At 36.5% G+C, this 12,031-nt stretch overlaps 2 protein-coding genes across 3 annotated transcripts; both read right to left on the reverse strand.

Moving 5' to 3' along the window:
• Nucleotides 1-223: 223 nt before the first annotated feature.
• On the reverse strand, nucleotides 224-2,795 carry LOC108327275 (uncharacterized). Its single transcript, XM_017560996.2, has 4 exons — nucleotides 1,558-2,795; nucleotides 1,255-1,478; nucleotides 917-1,174; nucleotides 224-842 (listed from the first exon to the last, which is right to left on the reverse strand). Exons 1-4 carry the CDS (start codon nucleotides 1,573-1,575, stop codon nucleotides 224-226), a joined length of 1,119 nt encoding a protein of 372 aa, XP_017416485.1. The 5' UTR covers nucleotides 1,576-2,795.
• Nucleotides 2,796-4,691: 1,896 nt separating this feature from the next.
• Nucleotides 4,692-9,711, reverse strand: LOC108327812 (uncharacterized). Of its 2 annotated transcripts, XM_017561525.2 has the most exons (9): nucleotides 9,474-9,706; nucleotides 9,314-9,376; nucleotides 9,168-9,223; nucleotides 8,461-8,554; nucleotides 8,300-8,360; nucleotides 7,418-7,499; nucleotides 6,565-6,620; nucleotides 5,369-5,432; nucleotides 4,692-5,284 (listed from the first exon to the last, which is right to left on the reverse strand). In XM_017561525.2, the coding sequence occupies exons 1-9, from the start codon at nucleotides 9,603-9,605 to the stop codon at nucleotides 5,221-5,223; spliced, it is 672 nt and encodes a 223-aa protein (XP_017417014.1). In that variant the 5' UTR covers nucleotides 9,606-9,706; the 3' UTR covers nucleotides 4,692-5,220. The 2 variants fall into 2 exon arrangements, with proteins under 2 accessions (XP_017417014.1, XP_052729750.1); XM_052873790.1 differs by lacking the exon at nucleotides 6,565-6,620 and having other exon boundaries at nucleotides 5,200-5,284; nucleotides 9,474-9,711.
• Nucleotides 9,712-12,031: the final 2,320 nt, after the last annotated feature.

A 12,031-nucleotide genomic window follows, 5' to 3' on the forward strand; every position in this document is an offset into this window, starting at 1 on the left:
ATATAATTACATAATATCACTACTTCCAAATATCACAACATAATATCACTACAACTATAATAACATATTTAATTAAAGTGCTTAATAGCACTACAAAATTAAAGTGCTTAATAACAATACAACATAAATAATTAAAGTGCTTAATAAGAATACAACATACACAATTAAAGTACTTAATAAGAGTACAAAATACATCCAAATACATCCAAATTTTCAGTTAAATCTATGGATCTTTTCTTCTAATATTTAACTTTTTCCTTCCTATTGGTTGAGTTAAATCTCGGATGGAATCTTGAGTTGGTTGTGGTGGGTGAGGAGATTGGGGACTTGATGGTTGTGAAGGTGCAAGGGGTTGTGAACTTTGTGCCTGTGCTGGTTCTGTTGGTTCTATGATGGCTAGACGTAAAGGGCACACTTTTTTGTTGTGTCCCACTTCACGGCAGATGCTACATTTCTTTCGCTGCCCACCAACACTCATTTGAGTCTCATCCTTAGTTAGCTCCCATGGCTCCATTCTTATTTTTTTCTTTGGTCTCCCAAGTATCTTCCTCTTAAGTGGTGGTAGTACATTAGGAGAACTAGTGTTTTCCCATAGGAGGTGGCCATTCACAGGATAGATGATGGACGCATATGCCTCTTCATATGTGGATTTCCTGAACCAAATTGGTATAAAAGTTTTTGGGTCTACATTTGAATAGTTCATTGATGCAACTGCATGACAACATGCGATGCCACTGATCATCCACTTCCTACAGCTACATTCTTCATTGTCCAGGTCCACTGTGAACTTGTTCCCAATAACTGAAACATGCCTAACCTCAAAAATTCTTCTTGCAGACCAGCTAAATAAATGAACATAAATAAGGCACATCAACAATTGGATATGAACATAAATAAGGCACAAGAACAATATTACCTTGGGATCCAATATCTTGACAAATTAAATTCCTTCATAAGTCTTTTTTTGATCTTTGGACAGACATCAAAATCCATAAATGCCACCTTCGTTCTGTTCGTGGCCCATCTTTTCATCAAATACAGTCTAATATCCTCCAACATGGTTATAATGGGTTTTGCTCTGGCATGAACAAGAACACTGTTGAAACCTTCACTGATGTTGTTATCTAGAGTATCACACATTGCTTGAGTTCTGAACCTACTTCTTGACCAATACCTATTGCACAAGAATGAAGAAAATGGGTTACCAAACATGAGTAATGCAGAATCTTTGTGCATGTAAGGGAAACAATGTACCTTGGGGGAATGACTATGAGGTATTTATATGCTTCTTCATTCACTACTCTGATATTCAACATCTCTCTCTCCCAAGCTTGAGGGTATGTGCTTGTGGCAGCCCTCCACATCAAATTCTTCAATATCTGACCAGAAAATCTTTTCCTAAAGTTAGCATAAAGGTGCCTGATGCAGAATCTTTGTTCTGCCCTAGGCAAAAGCTCTTGGATAACTGGCACCAACCCCTGCCAACATCAATTTTTTAATCAAACACACATGATTAATAAAGTATGAATAATAAAATAATTTAAGTAGTGCATGTACCTTTTGCTGGTCAGACATCCACGTGTACGCCCCACAAACTTCATTGCCCCCAAGGTCTTCAACCAATAATTGCAAAATCCAGGACTAACTATCTTTATTTTCGACTTCAACTACTGCATATGCAAGGGGTAGCATTTGCTCATTTGGATCCCTCCCAACAGCAATAAGCAGCTCTCTCTTATAAAGACCTTTCAAAAAACACCCATCTAAACAGATAATGGGCCTACAACTAATAAAAATGTCCTTACATGCTTTAAGACAAACATAACATCTCTTGAATATGGACTGACCATTATCACTGTTCACTTTAACCTTAACCGTTGACCCTGGGTTACTTCTCAATACCTCATGTGCGTAGTCATAAATCCTTTGAAATTGTTCTTTAAAATCCCCTTCACGTTGACTTGATGCCATTAACTTCGCCCTTCTTGCTTTAGAAATTGATACATTGGTGTTCCATTTCCTTAATGCTTTAGTATGTATGTCTTGGACCCTTATACTAGGATTCTCATGTAAAGACTTATCTATTTCATGACTCAACCACTTACTATTCATCATTTTAATGTTCAATTGTCTGCTGCAAGAATGAACATCAACAATCTTCCTTAACTGCCAAATCTTGTGTGATGACAAATACCCACAGTAAGCTACCCATGGACACTTTTTTTGCCCACCCATGCATCTCACCCTTACCCTACGGTTATTATTTTTTACAAACTTAAGAGCCCTCCTAACATGAATAGCATAGCTTCTAATGGCTTCCTTAAACTCATCCTTATCAGTAAATATAGTACCAAGTTCCCATTTGTAATCTAACATTGACTTCTTTTTCCCATATGTAGGAAAGGGACCTCTACTTGGTCTGTCCTCAGTGTCATCCTCCTCACTTCCACTATTATCTGGAGTTAACAGCACATCTGACTCCCATTCATCATCTGACAATCCCCTACCATGTCCTTGTCCTTCGTTATCACTGTCTTCCATCCTGTATTCTGAATCACTATTGTCCAAATCAATACCCAAATCACCTACCTCCTCCAAGTTCTCTTCACCAATAATATGTGCTTCATCCTCAGTATCCACTTGCACTTCTTCCTTACTGTGCAGTTCTACTTCTTCCTCACTGTGTAGTTCTACTTCTTCCTCACTGTGCAGTTCTACTTCTTCCTCACTATGCAGTTCTACTTCTTCCTCCACTCCACCCAGTTCCTCCACCTCCACTGCAGCCACTCCCTACACCTCCACTACACCCTCTTGGTTAACCTCCCTTCAACCACTTGCTCCACCCCCAGTACACCATCCTGCTCCACCTCCACGCTACCCTCTGTGTCAACCTGCACTCCATCATCTCTCTCCAAGTCACGACCACAGTCAAGAGGACCTTCCTCAACCTCCTGTTGCACTTCAACAAGACCTTCTACACCAACCTCAACCCCACTACCCTCACCACTCTCTGCAGGCCCTTGGCAAAGGTAAAGAATTTCATTCTCATTTTCTACAACCACTGCTTCGCTCACTTTATGTACAACATACAAGTTGACTTTCCCCAACAATTTTCCCACATTCATCATGTTCATAGCTCCTTTATCGTCATATAGCTTATATAAAACATGTTCAATATTGTAATATAACTCATCTACTTCAATGTAACCCAAATCTTTAAGTAAACCTACTACTCCAAAATAGCTCCATGTATCGGGGTCAATGTCCCAATAACATATCTCCCCACCTATATAATTAAAGGGCACTTCCTTTATCAAGGTCCCACCATGGTGGACCACTACCTCAAACCTATCGTTAGACATCCCTACACTGCAAATGGAAAAGGGGGACCACTCATTAACTTAAATTAACCCCATGGGACCAATTTCAACACCAAACGCCAGTACTTTTTCAATAAACCCCCCAGCACGCGACAAATATAATCATATTTTAACCCATTCCACCCATTACAAAACAAATACAGAATCCACCCATTAAAGACAACAACATAAGTAAGAACACTAATGCGATCAGTAACTATAACAACAACATAAGTAAGAACACTAACCTCACTAGCACTGACGAACGAACCACGCTCTTTGACGAACCACGAACTTGATTTCACCAATAATCAAAATCTGGACTTTTGGAAAGATGATTGTTGAACCCTAAATCACCCCGAAATCGCGAATTGATTTTACCCCAAATGTAATATCGCTTTAGTTAATCCTAAAATTATTTTTAACTATCTTTTAAGTCATTTTAAATTATTTTTTTTAACATATATAATGAAGTCACAGTGCCATCACAACCAAAACTGTACAACTCATCAGTTTTTTGCCAGCTCTGCCGTTAGTCTTTTTAACGTCGTAACAAAAAAGGACTAACGTGCATCGTTTTTGCGAGAAATAGAATGTTAGTAAATTTTTGAAAAAAAGAAGGACAACTTTGAACAGACCCTACAAAAAGAGGAACCAAAATAGGTATTAAACCTTTAATTTTCGTATTATTTAAGCATCAAGGTTTGATTTTAATATTTTATGTAACAGTGAAAATTTGTCTTTTGCGCGTGAAAAACTTGGAGGCTTCGAACATCCCCAACAAAATGTAATGATAGTGATGCCAAAGTCTTTCGTTTATAAGAAATAAGCTTAAGTATAAATTTTTCTGTATCCATAAAATATACATTTTTAATTTATACAAAACCTTAATTGTATGCTTTTTTCAATTTAAAAAAAAATTAAGTTATTTTAGTTCAAGTAACTTTAATACATATATTACAAAATTTATTAATAATTGAATAATATATTAATGATAGAAAAAAAATAGTATTAGAAAATTAAAAAAAAAACAAATTTGTAACAACTTTTATAAGCACGAGTGTATTGGCAACACTATTTAACCAAAAGTAGATTTTTTGAACACAAGACTTTTTAAAAAAAGGAAAATTATATAATAATGTTATAAAAGAGACAATTTAGTTATGTTTTATTTTACAAATAAACCAAATAAACATTCAAACTACATCTTCCCATTTTCAACTAGCAATTTAATCTATTATACACACACAGATATAGAATTTTAACTGTTTGAATTGTTCTTTCGAGAATGAACCTTTCACTATGCTAGTTCTAAAATTATGACAAACAAGAAAATGTAAAAGAGTGTATTACAAAAATATTACTAACACTTCTCAAGTTACAAGACAAAGAAATGACGAGTCTTCGGGAGAAAAACAAAATAATTTCATCTACTAGACAGGGAAGGATATCTTGGGAGTGTCAGTGATTTGTCAAGGTGGTGGAATGAAGATAAACAACTATCACAAGAAAAGGACCAATTTAATGACAAGGGAAAAGGTCAAAATGATTCCGATCACTTTCAACTAATACCTTACATTCTGATTTATTTTTGTATAGCATTTTAAGTATTTAACCTAATGCAGTGTTGTAACAATTCAGCCTTCCCCATGAACTAATACACCCAATATCTCAACTTTCGGTGCTTCCCACTGCACAGCTCGTCCTGATAAAATTAATACACTCCAACTCGCACTCTCACCTCCGTCATCAAGAAACAACTGGTTCTTACCTTGTGTGATAAAACAACAAAATCTCTTTCTCTACCACCAAAACAGATCTTGTCTATTCACGAATACAATATTCCAATGTGTACATTGCATCATTCAACCTTTGCTACCACTTCACCAGCCAGGTTGCTTTCTACAACCGTTTCCCTTACAAATCTGGGAATTCAAACAGCATGAAAAATACTGCCGTGAATAAACAAAACAAGAAATTTTCTTTTGCAAGTTTGAACTAAGAAGTACCTTTCGAATTTGTCACGCGATGATTGCAATACGTAGATTGAAAGGATGAATGACAACATGAGCCCTGGATATGTTTAAAAGCAGAAACAGCATAAGTGCACACGCGCTTAGTAAAATACAACGTTATCTACAAATTCATAGTGTTTTAGTTATAAAAAATGAATATTTCAAGTAATTTAAATCCTGAGCAAACGTACACTGTTGAAATTCTAACGATAATATTGCGACTATTTGTAAAATTAAAATTATGGTGTAGCCACGTATGTTGTGTGCAGCAAATGACAGATAAAGGGTGCCAAAATATTTACTCTCTTGTCAATCGGTAAATCCAACAGAATGGGAGTTAAATTTCAAGGACGACACACTAACAAGAGATCTTCTATTATATGTGTGGATGGGTGTCTTAACATTAAACATTAGATGTGTGTGTGTCTTAACAAAACTAAACGACAGGATTACTTCAAAAGTAAAAAGAACACGATACTCCGCTCCCCATCCCTTACCCCAATCCCACCTTTCCCTCGTCCAAGTTTCAGAGAAATGACAATTCTCAATACATACAGGACCAGCGAGGAAGGAAAGATTTTGTTCAAGGGCAAATAATATGCTTATGGCTCATTGTCAGGTCAATAACCTACAAATAAGTGCCATTATATTTTTTACAAGAGAAATGGCTTAGTATAGTCATGACAATTCATTGATGGAGAAGTCACATGTAGCTTGCTTATGTATTTATAGCTCCTGTTTAAACAGATAGTTGAGCAATATGTGGGCCAAAAGTATAAAATATTCATTGATGAAACGGGACATACTGTAATTCATTAATAAATTCAATGGGAACCAAAATCAGAACAACTTTCCTGGCTACATGGGCAGAATGAATTTCAGCTAGAAGCTGTTACAGGTGTTTGGAACTAGAAGCAGTTTTAGGAGAATTAATGAAAGGATAAACTACAAAAAGTATCAGAACTTGGGAAAAACAATTCTACAAACCTCTGAAATATGGAACCAGCACATGGGAGAGGGAGAGGGAGAGGAGAGAGTCACGTGAGCACTTTTATTTGAAATTTTCCCTGGCCCTTAAATTTTATCTAAAGGTGATTACAGAATGTTCTCACTCATCTCTCACAATCATCAAGTATTCTCACTAATATGCACCATATATGCAAAGAATCAGGAGAAAGTCATTAATTTACCTGAACCAAAAAGAACAAAAAATCCTGAATTCACATCTATCTCTGAGTGCTCCTTCCTGAAATATTTCAGAAAGCATACTAAGCAAGTGTTCCTTTCCCCAATCTATGAAATTTATTATTATTCAAAATGTTGAACATGACTAACACATATAGAAGGAGCACAGAAAATTCATGTCTTGTGTTCATTCAAGTGTTTTAATAAATACTGCAACTATAGGAGTTAAGAAAACAAATTATGTTTAAAGGAAAAAGTTGATTAGTGATTTAGATGAACTTAATGCCTACACGGCATGTGTATAAATAGAAGATGTTTGTCGTCAATTTGGTGAACTGTGAACTGCAAACCAAAAGGATGTATATAAATTGATGATGTTTATTGTCAAGTTTGGGAACTGCAAACCAAAAGGAAATAACAAAATAAGGGACCATGTTGCGACAGTAACCGTTGCCATAAACACTACTATTAAATTATTTAAATTACAACTTGTTTGCTATATCATCATCGATAAAAGGGGTATTAAAACATATACCTGTGAATCTTGGGAAACTGAATAAAAAACTTAAAAAGAACAAAATCATCATCAATGAGTGCAAAAGCGTTAACTTGCCTCCTTTTTAGATTAATATTATAGGTTAAATACTATAGTAAAACTAGTAAAAGTCCTACCACATAACGCTACTAGCATAACAAGGTTTCAAAACAATGAATCCCAACATCATAACCCAATCCCTCGAATGCAAGCAAATTATATCAAGGGCTTCCATAACAATAAATTTGTTCAAACTTCAAAATTAATATTGACAAACTATATAAAATGTTTACATACACAGCTGAAGTTAAAAAGACACAAACCATGTATATCGGACAAGTACATGCTTGGGCCAATGCTCAGGGTCCCAGAATTGTCTACGAATCTCAGGGTGAATTTCAACATCTATGAAAAAAAAAAGATTCTGTCAGTATAACCAAGTTCTCAAGGCCACTAGAAATGAGTTATAAAAGCCAAACTTAAGTAATCATATTGCCCAATGTTTCTCATCAATATACCAGACAAATAACAGATAGGAATTCATCAAAGTGTAAGGTATCAGCCTACTTATATTCTTTATGAAAGGCAATGTCTACAGAATATACAGGTTCCACAGAATCAGGTCTCATCATCGATAATAAAAGTTTAACAACACTGAGTCACAACCTTCAAGTTTCTCAACATTTTACAATAACAGAGAATTATATTCCTTCAGACATTGGTAAGAAAAGAAAAGAAAAATGTCTTCACTAATAACGTGTAAGGTTACAGCAGAATCAACAAAACAGAGACTGCAGCATCCATACATGAATATGATAAATGTCATTGAAATTATACACGCTAGATAAAATTTATATGTAGAATGGTCATGTCATAAAAAGAAAAGTTTGATAAACATAAAATTAGAAGGAATTGAAGAATTAGAGAGTTAAATGATGACAAAATTTCAAATAAAGTTTAGGAACAATAAATTAAAAATCTTTTGAATCTATGCAATTAGTTTACGAAACAGTCCCTAACATTTCCATATTCCAACACATTTCAGACGAATCTTGACAAAAGGTCACATGTGTAAGTTAAGAATAATACTTTCACTTTCTAAAGTTCTGAAAATGCAGGGGACTTAGACGTGTTATAACCCGGATATCAGCCTCTACGTAAAGAAGTCGATGTTTTAAAAATGTCATTAGAGAAGAACAACGTACAGTGATGAGGCATATCCACAACTTTAGCCGTGACACCATGCAAATCACTTCCTGAATACCTCTGCGTCACATTAAAATTCCAATCAATCGATGTGCTACCGAAACAAGTTGAATAAACTGAACAAGATCAAATCGATGACCTATCTTGAACACAAAAATACCAGATTGACTTCAATCATTGGAACCTCTGTACTTTTACGATTAACCACAAGAAGCCATGGGATTAAAAACTTTTCCCTCCCAACTTGAAATGATCTGCAGATAAATTTTACATGAGGAAAACTATAACCATATTTTCTCAAGAAGTAATGCAATTAAAGACACAAGGTCAACCGAATAGAAACTGATCACGACAATGCAATCACCACATAAATAAAAAGAGGGTACAGTAAATAAATAGCACAGAATTTCATTTATTTGCGTTCAGAATATGATACATTATTCATTTCATTTCCTGTAACAAGCATTCCAAGTTCACTTTTATCACCCATGCACTACAAGAAAAATAGAAAATCAGCATCTCTTGCCAGCATATTGCTCATTTTAAATGTGGTTAAAATTCCATAGCCCTAAATTCAGCCACACTACCTTCTAATTTTCCTTTTACCAATATTCCAGTATAACTATCCCTGAATAGAGAAACGAATCAGTCACGCACCATTCACTCTGCACAGAATACCTTTCTAAGATCCTCATTTGACAAAGAGAGTCGCAGTACAAACATCAAATCCTTCAGATTACTTCTTACCAAGTTCAAGTTTACTTAGAGGCATTTTTTCCTTATAATTTAGGTAAATTCAAACGCTCAACTAAAAATCAGGTAAACTCAAAAGGCACACATTAAAAGTAGAGAATTTAAATTTCTCACAATTTATAAGCATCAGCACCAGTGAAACCCGTGGGTTTGGGTATTGGCATCAACACCTACAAAACCAGTTCCCAAAAAGAAAAAATAGCGAATTATAATTATTAATTAATTAAATTAAGAAAACCCTAATTCAACGAACTCGGTACCTCGCGATTTACAGCGAAGATGGGGCAGTGGCGACCAATGAGGTCGTGCCACACGGTTCGCGACTGCAATCACAGTAGAAGAAAACGAGTAAGAGATGAAAAAGCGCCGTACAAAAGGAAGAGAAAATTGCAGAGAGTGAAAAGGTAAATGGGAACGAACGGAATGGTATTGACCCATGCGGCTCATGGGAACGATGTCGCCGGGTCTGTAAGCGACAGCAATCGGAAGAAACGACGGCATCAGAAGAAAAAATGACAGTGGTAGAAGCAGTTTCACGGTAGCTGCAGCCATGGCTACCAACTGTAACAACAATTCAGCGTTTCAGGTCTCTGACTCCGACTCAAGCTGTCGTATTAGCATTACGCCCTCCGTTTTGGAGGTCGAAGCACCGTGTTGCCATTTCTACGTATTGGACCGAGCCATGCTCCTGCGGGCTCCGTACGGCCCAATTTCCAAAAATGTCTTGATTTAAAAAAATAGTAACTTCTTTTTCCTTTTGAACCTCCATTTTTTTATCTGGACTCTTAACGATATAGAAACATTTGATGTACCCAAACCGTACCAAAGTAAAATTTGATATGAATTATTGTTTGTTTCTTTAAGCATTATGAATGAAAGAGAATGTATGCAATAATTGCATCGCAAAGAGGGTGCAGTGTTTGGTGTTACTCTCTGTATAGGTTTCTACTCCAATCTCCATTGTGCAGGTACCGTTGTCGATGCTGTTGCAAGCAACAGAGGCAAAGGGCAATTCAACGTTGTTCTCTGTGACACCCATCGACACCTACAATAGATGCCATTGCCATTATTGGATCCATTATTGCCACCACTGGACAGATAAAACAGAAAAGGTGAAGCAAGTTGTATTCAATCAGAATGAATTAATGAAAAAATAAGTATGGTTTTAGTCATGGAAAATTAGAATTTTTTTTTCTCGAATTTTGGTTCAGTTTAATTCTTAAATTTTGAATATATATATATATTATTTTTCTAATTCAAAGGCTTTAAATTTCGTTAAGTTTAGAATCATCTTTTAAGTTATTTACATAAATTTTTACACGTTAGAATTCAAATATTATTTAGAATATTATTCATCAAGCCCAAAAATGTTAAGCCCCGAACATTTACACTGTGTTCGCTTTAAGGGAAAGTAAGGAAAAACTAGCAGTGATTTGCGAGATATTTGTTGTTCGGTTAACTGATTTGTAAAGAAAAAAATGCGCTAATTTGCGAGATGAGAGCGCTAGAGATTTGCGTTGATTTACGTTTAAATGACATATGTGTCATCTAATATTTTGTAAAATACCACACACTGTGCTGTCACGACTAAACAAAGCTATTGCGGCCATGTGAGGAGTAACTTTGCAGGTTCGCTGGCCATGCATTTGTTGCTTTTGCAGCGCTTGGTTGAGAGTGAGAGCAGTAAGGGAGTTCATGAAGGTAATCTATTTTTGTGATTTGTATGTGGTTGTTGCAGGTTGGAGGGATGCGCTTGAGATGAAGACGAAGAACGGGGTTGATTGATGACGAAGAAGAAGCTTCATGTTGAGGAGGTTGATGGATGAAGATGAAGAAAACTTCAAGCAGTAGTTGAAGAAGAGTTTGATGTTCTTCAGGGCTGTGTATTCGATTCCACAAATGGGGATTGGGTTCGAGTGGTGAGAAGAAAATCCACATCTTTGTATTCGGTTTCATCTCAAGCATATTTGGTTCCACTACTCTCAAGAAATTTCACACAACGCGTATTTGGTTCCATACCGTGCTGTATTCGGTTCTAGCTCTTATGGGATTTAAAGAATGTTGCACAAGTTGTATTCGGTTCCACTGTGTACTCGATTCCTAGGTACGATATTCAGTTCCCAAAGTTGCATTCGTTATGACTGATGCGTTTGGAAGGTTGTTGGCGTCGTTGTGCAGGAGATCATGTCCATGAACATGCACATGCAGCAGCAGCCCCATACAAGACAGAGGGAGTTGAACGATTTCGTTTTAATGGCAGCAGGCTAACCCGTTGGGCGATTCGCTCACCGCCTCTGGCTGCTAGACGCTGCTCCTCTTCGGTGCAGAGTCCCGTCACCGCCACCAGCTAGTGGAGGCGGTCGAGACAGTTGGGCGGGGCGTGGAGGCGTGCCCCGCCGATACTGCTGATTACATGTCGTGCGAGGATCCGAGGCTGAACAGCCAGCTGAGCAGGGAGATGAGGTTTTTGCACCAAACTAGGCATATTTGCCTAGAATATTACCAAAATGGGCAAATTTTGACCAAATGTGAAGTCGTGGGGGGCCAAAACGACTTCAAATGAAGAAGTCGTGCCCCCCTGCATGACGTCACACTGTTCATTTGACCAGTGGTGAAGTCGTGCACCCCAAAAATGACTTCTGGGTCCTGTAATCGATTACAATATACTGGTAATCGATTACAGATTGTTGAACTCGTGACCCCCTACACGACTTCATTTCAGTAGGCAAAAAAGCTACTGGTAATCGATTACAGATCAGTGTTTTTATTGTGCAAGAACCACCCTAGTAAGCAATTACAAGCTTGTTGTAATCGATTACCAGTGTGTTTTTGGTCGGTTTTTGAAAATGATTTTGCAGTTTACATATTTTATGTATTGGTTGTGTTATATGAAAAAAGAAATTGTGGTAATTATATAATGAATGGAGACAAATTTGAAGAAAAGAGAAAAAAATATTAATAAGAAATATTAATATTAA

The sequence above is a fragment of the Vigna angularis genome, chromosome 2 (genome assembly GCF_016808095.1).
Source record: "Vigna angularis cultivar LongXiaoDou No.4 chromosome 2, ASM1680809v1, whole genome shotgun sequence".
NCBI lineage: Eukaryota > Viridiplantae > Streptophyta > Magnoliopsida > Fabales > Fabaceae > Vigna > Vigna angularis.

Bases quoted from the DNA above. Each gene is read 5' to 3' on its own strand.
- LOC108327275 (XM_017560996.2), bottom strand. The intron at 1,175-1,254 runs GTACATTGTTTC...CTTGTGCAATAG, and splicing joins CTCATAGTCATTCCCCCAAG to GTATTGGTCAAGAAGTAGGT. The intron at 843-916 runs GTAATATTGTTC...TCATTTATTTAG, and splicing joins TCAAGATATTGGATCCCAAG to CTGGTCTGCAAGAAGAATTT.
- LOC108327812 (XM_017561525.2), bottom strand. From the start codon at position 9,605: ATGGCTGCAGCTACCGTGAAACTGCTTCTACCACTGTCATTTTTTCTT. The intron at 6,621-7,417 runs GTTTGTGTCTTT...GAAATATTTCAG, and splicing joins GTACTTGTCCGATATACATG to GAAGGAGCACTCAGAGATAG. The intron at 5,433-6,564 runs GTAAATTAATGA...AAACATATCCAG, and splicing joins TTTTGTTCTTTTTGGTTCAG to GGCTCATGTTGTCATTCATC.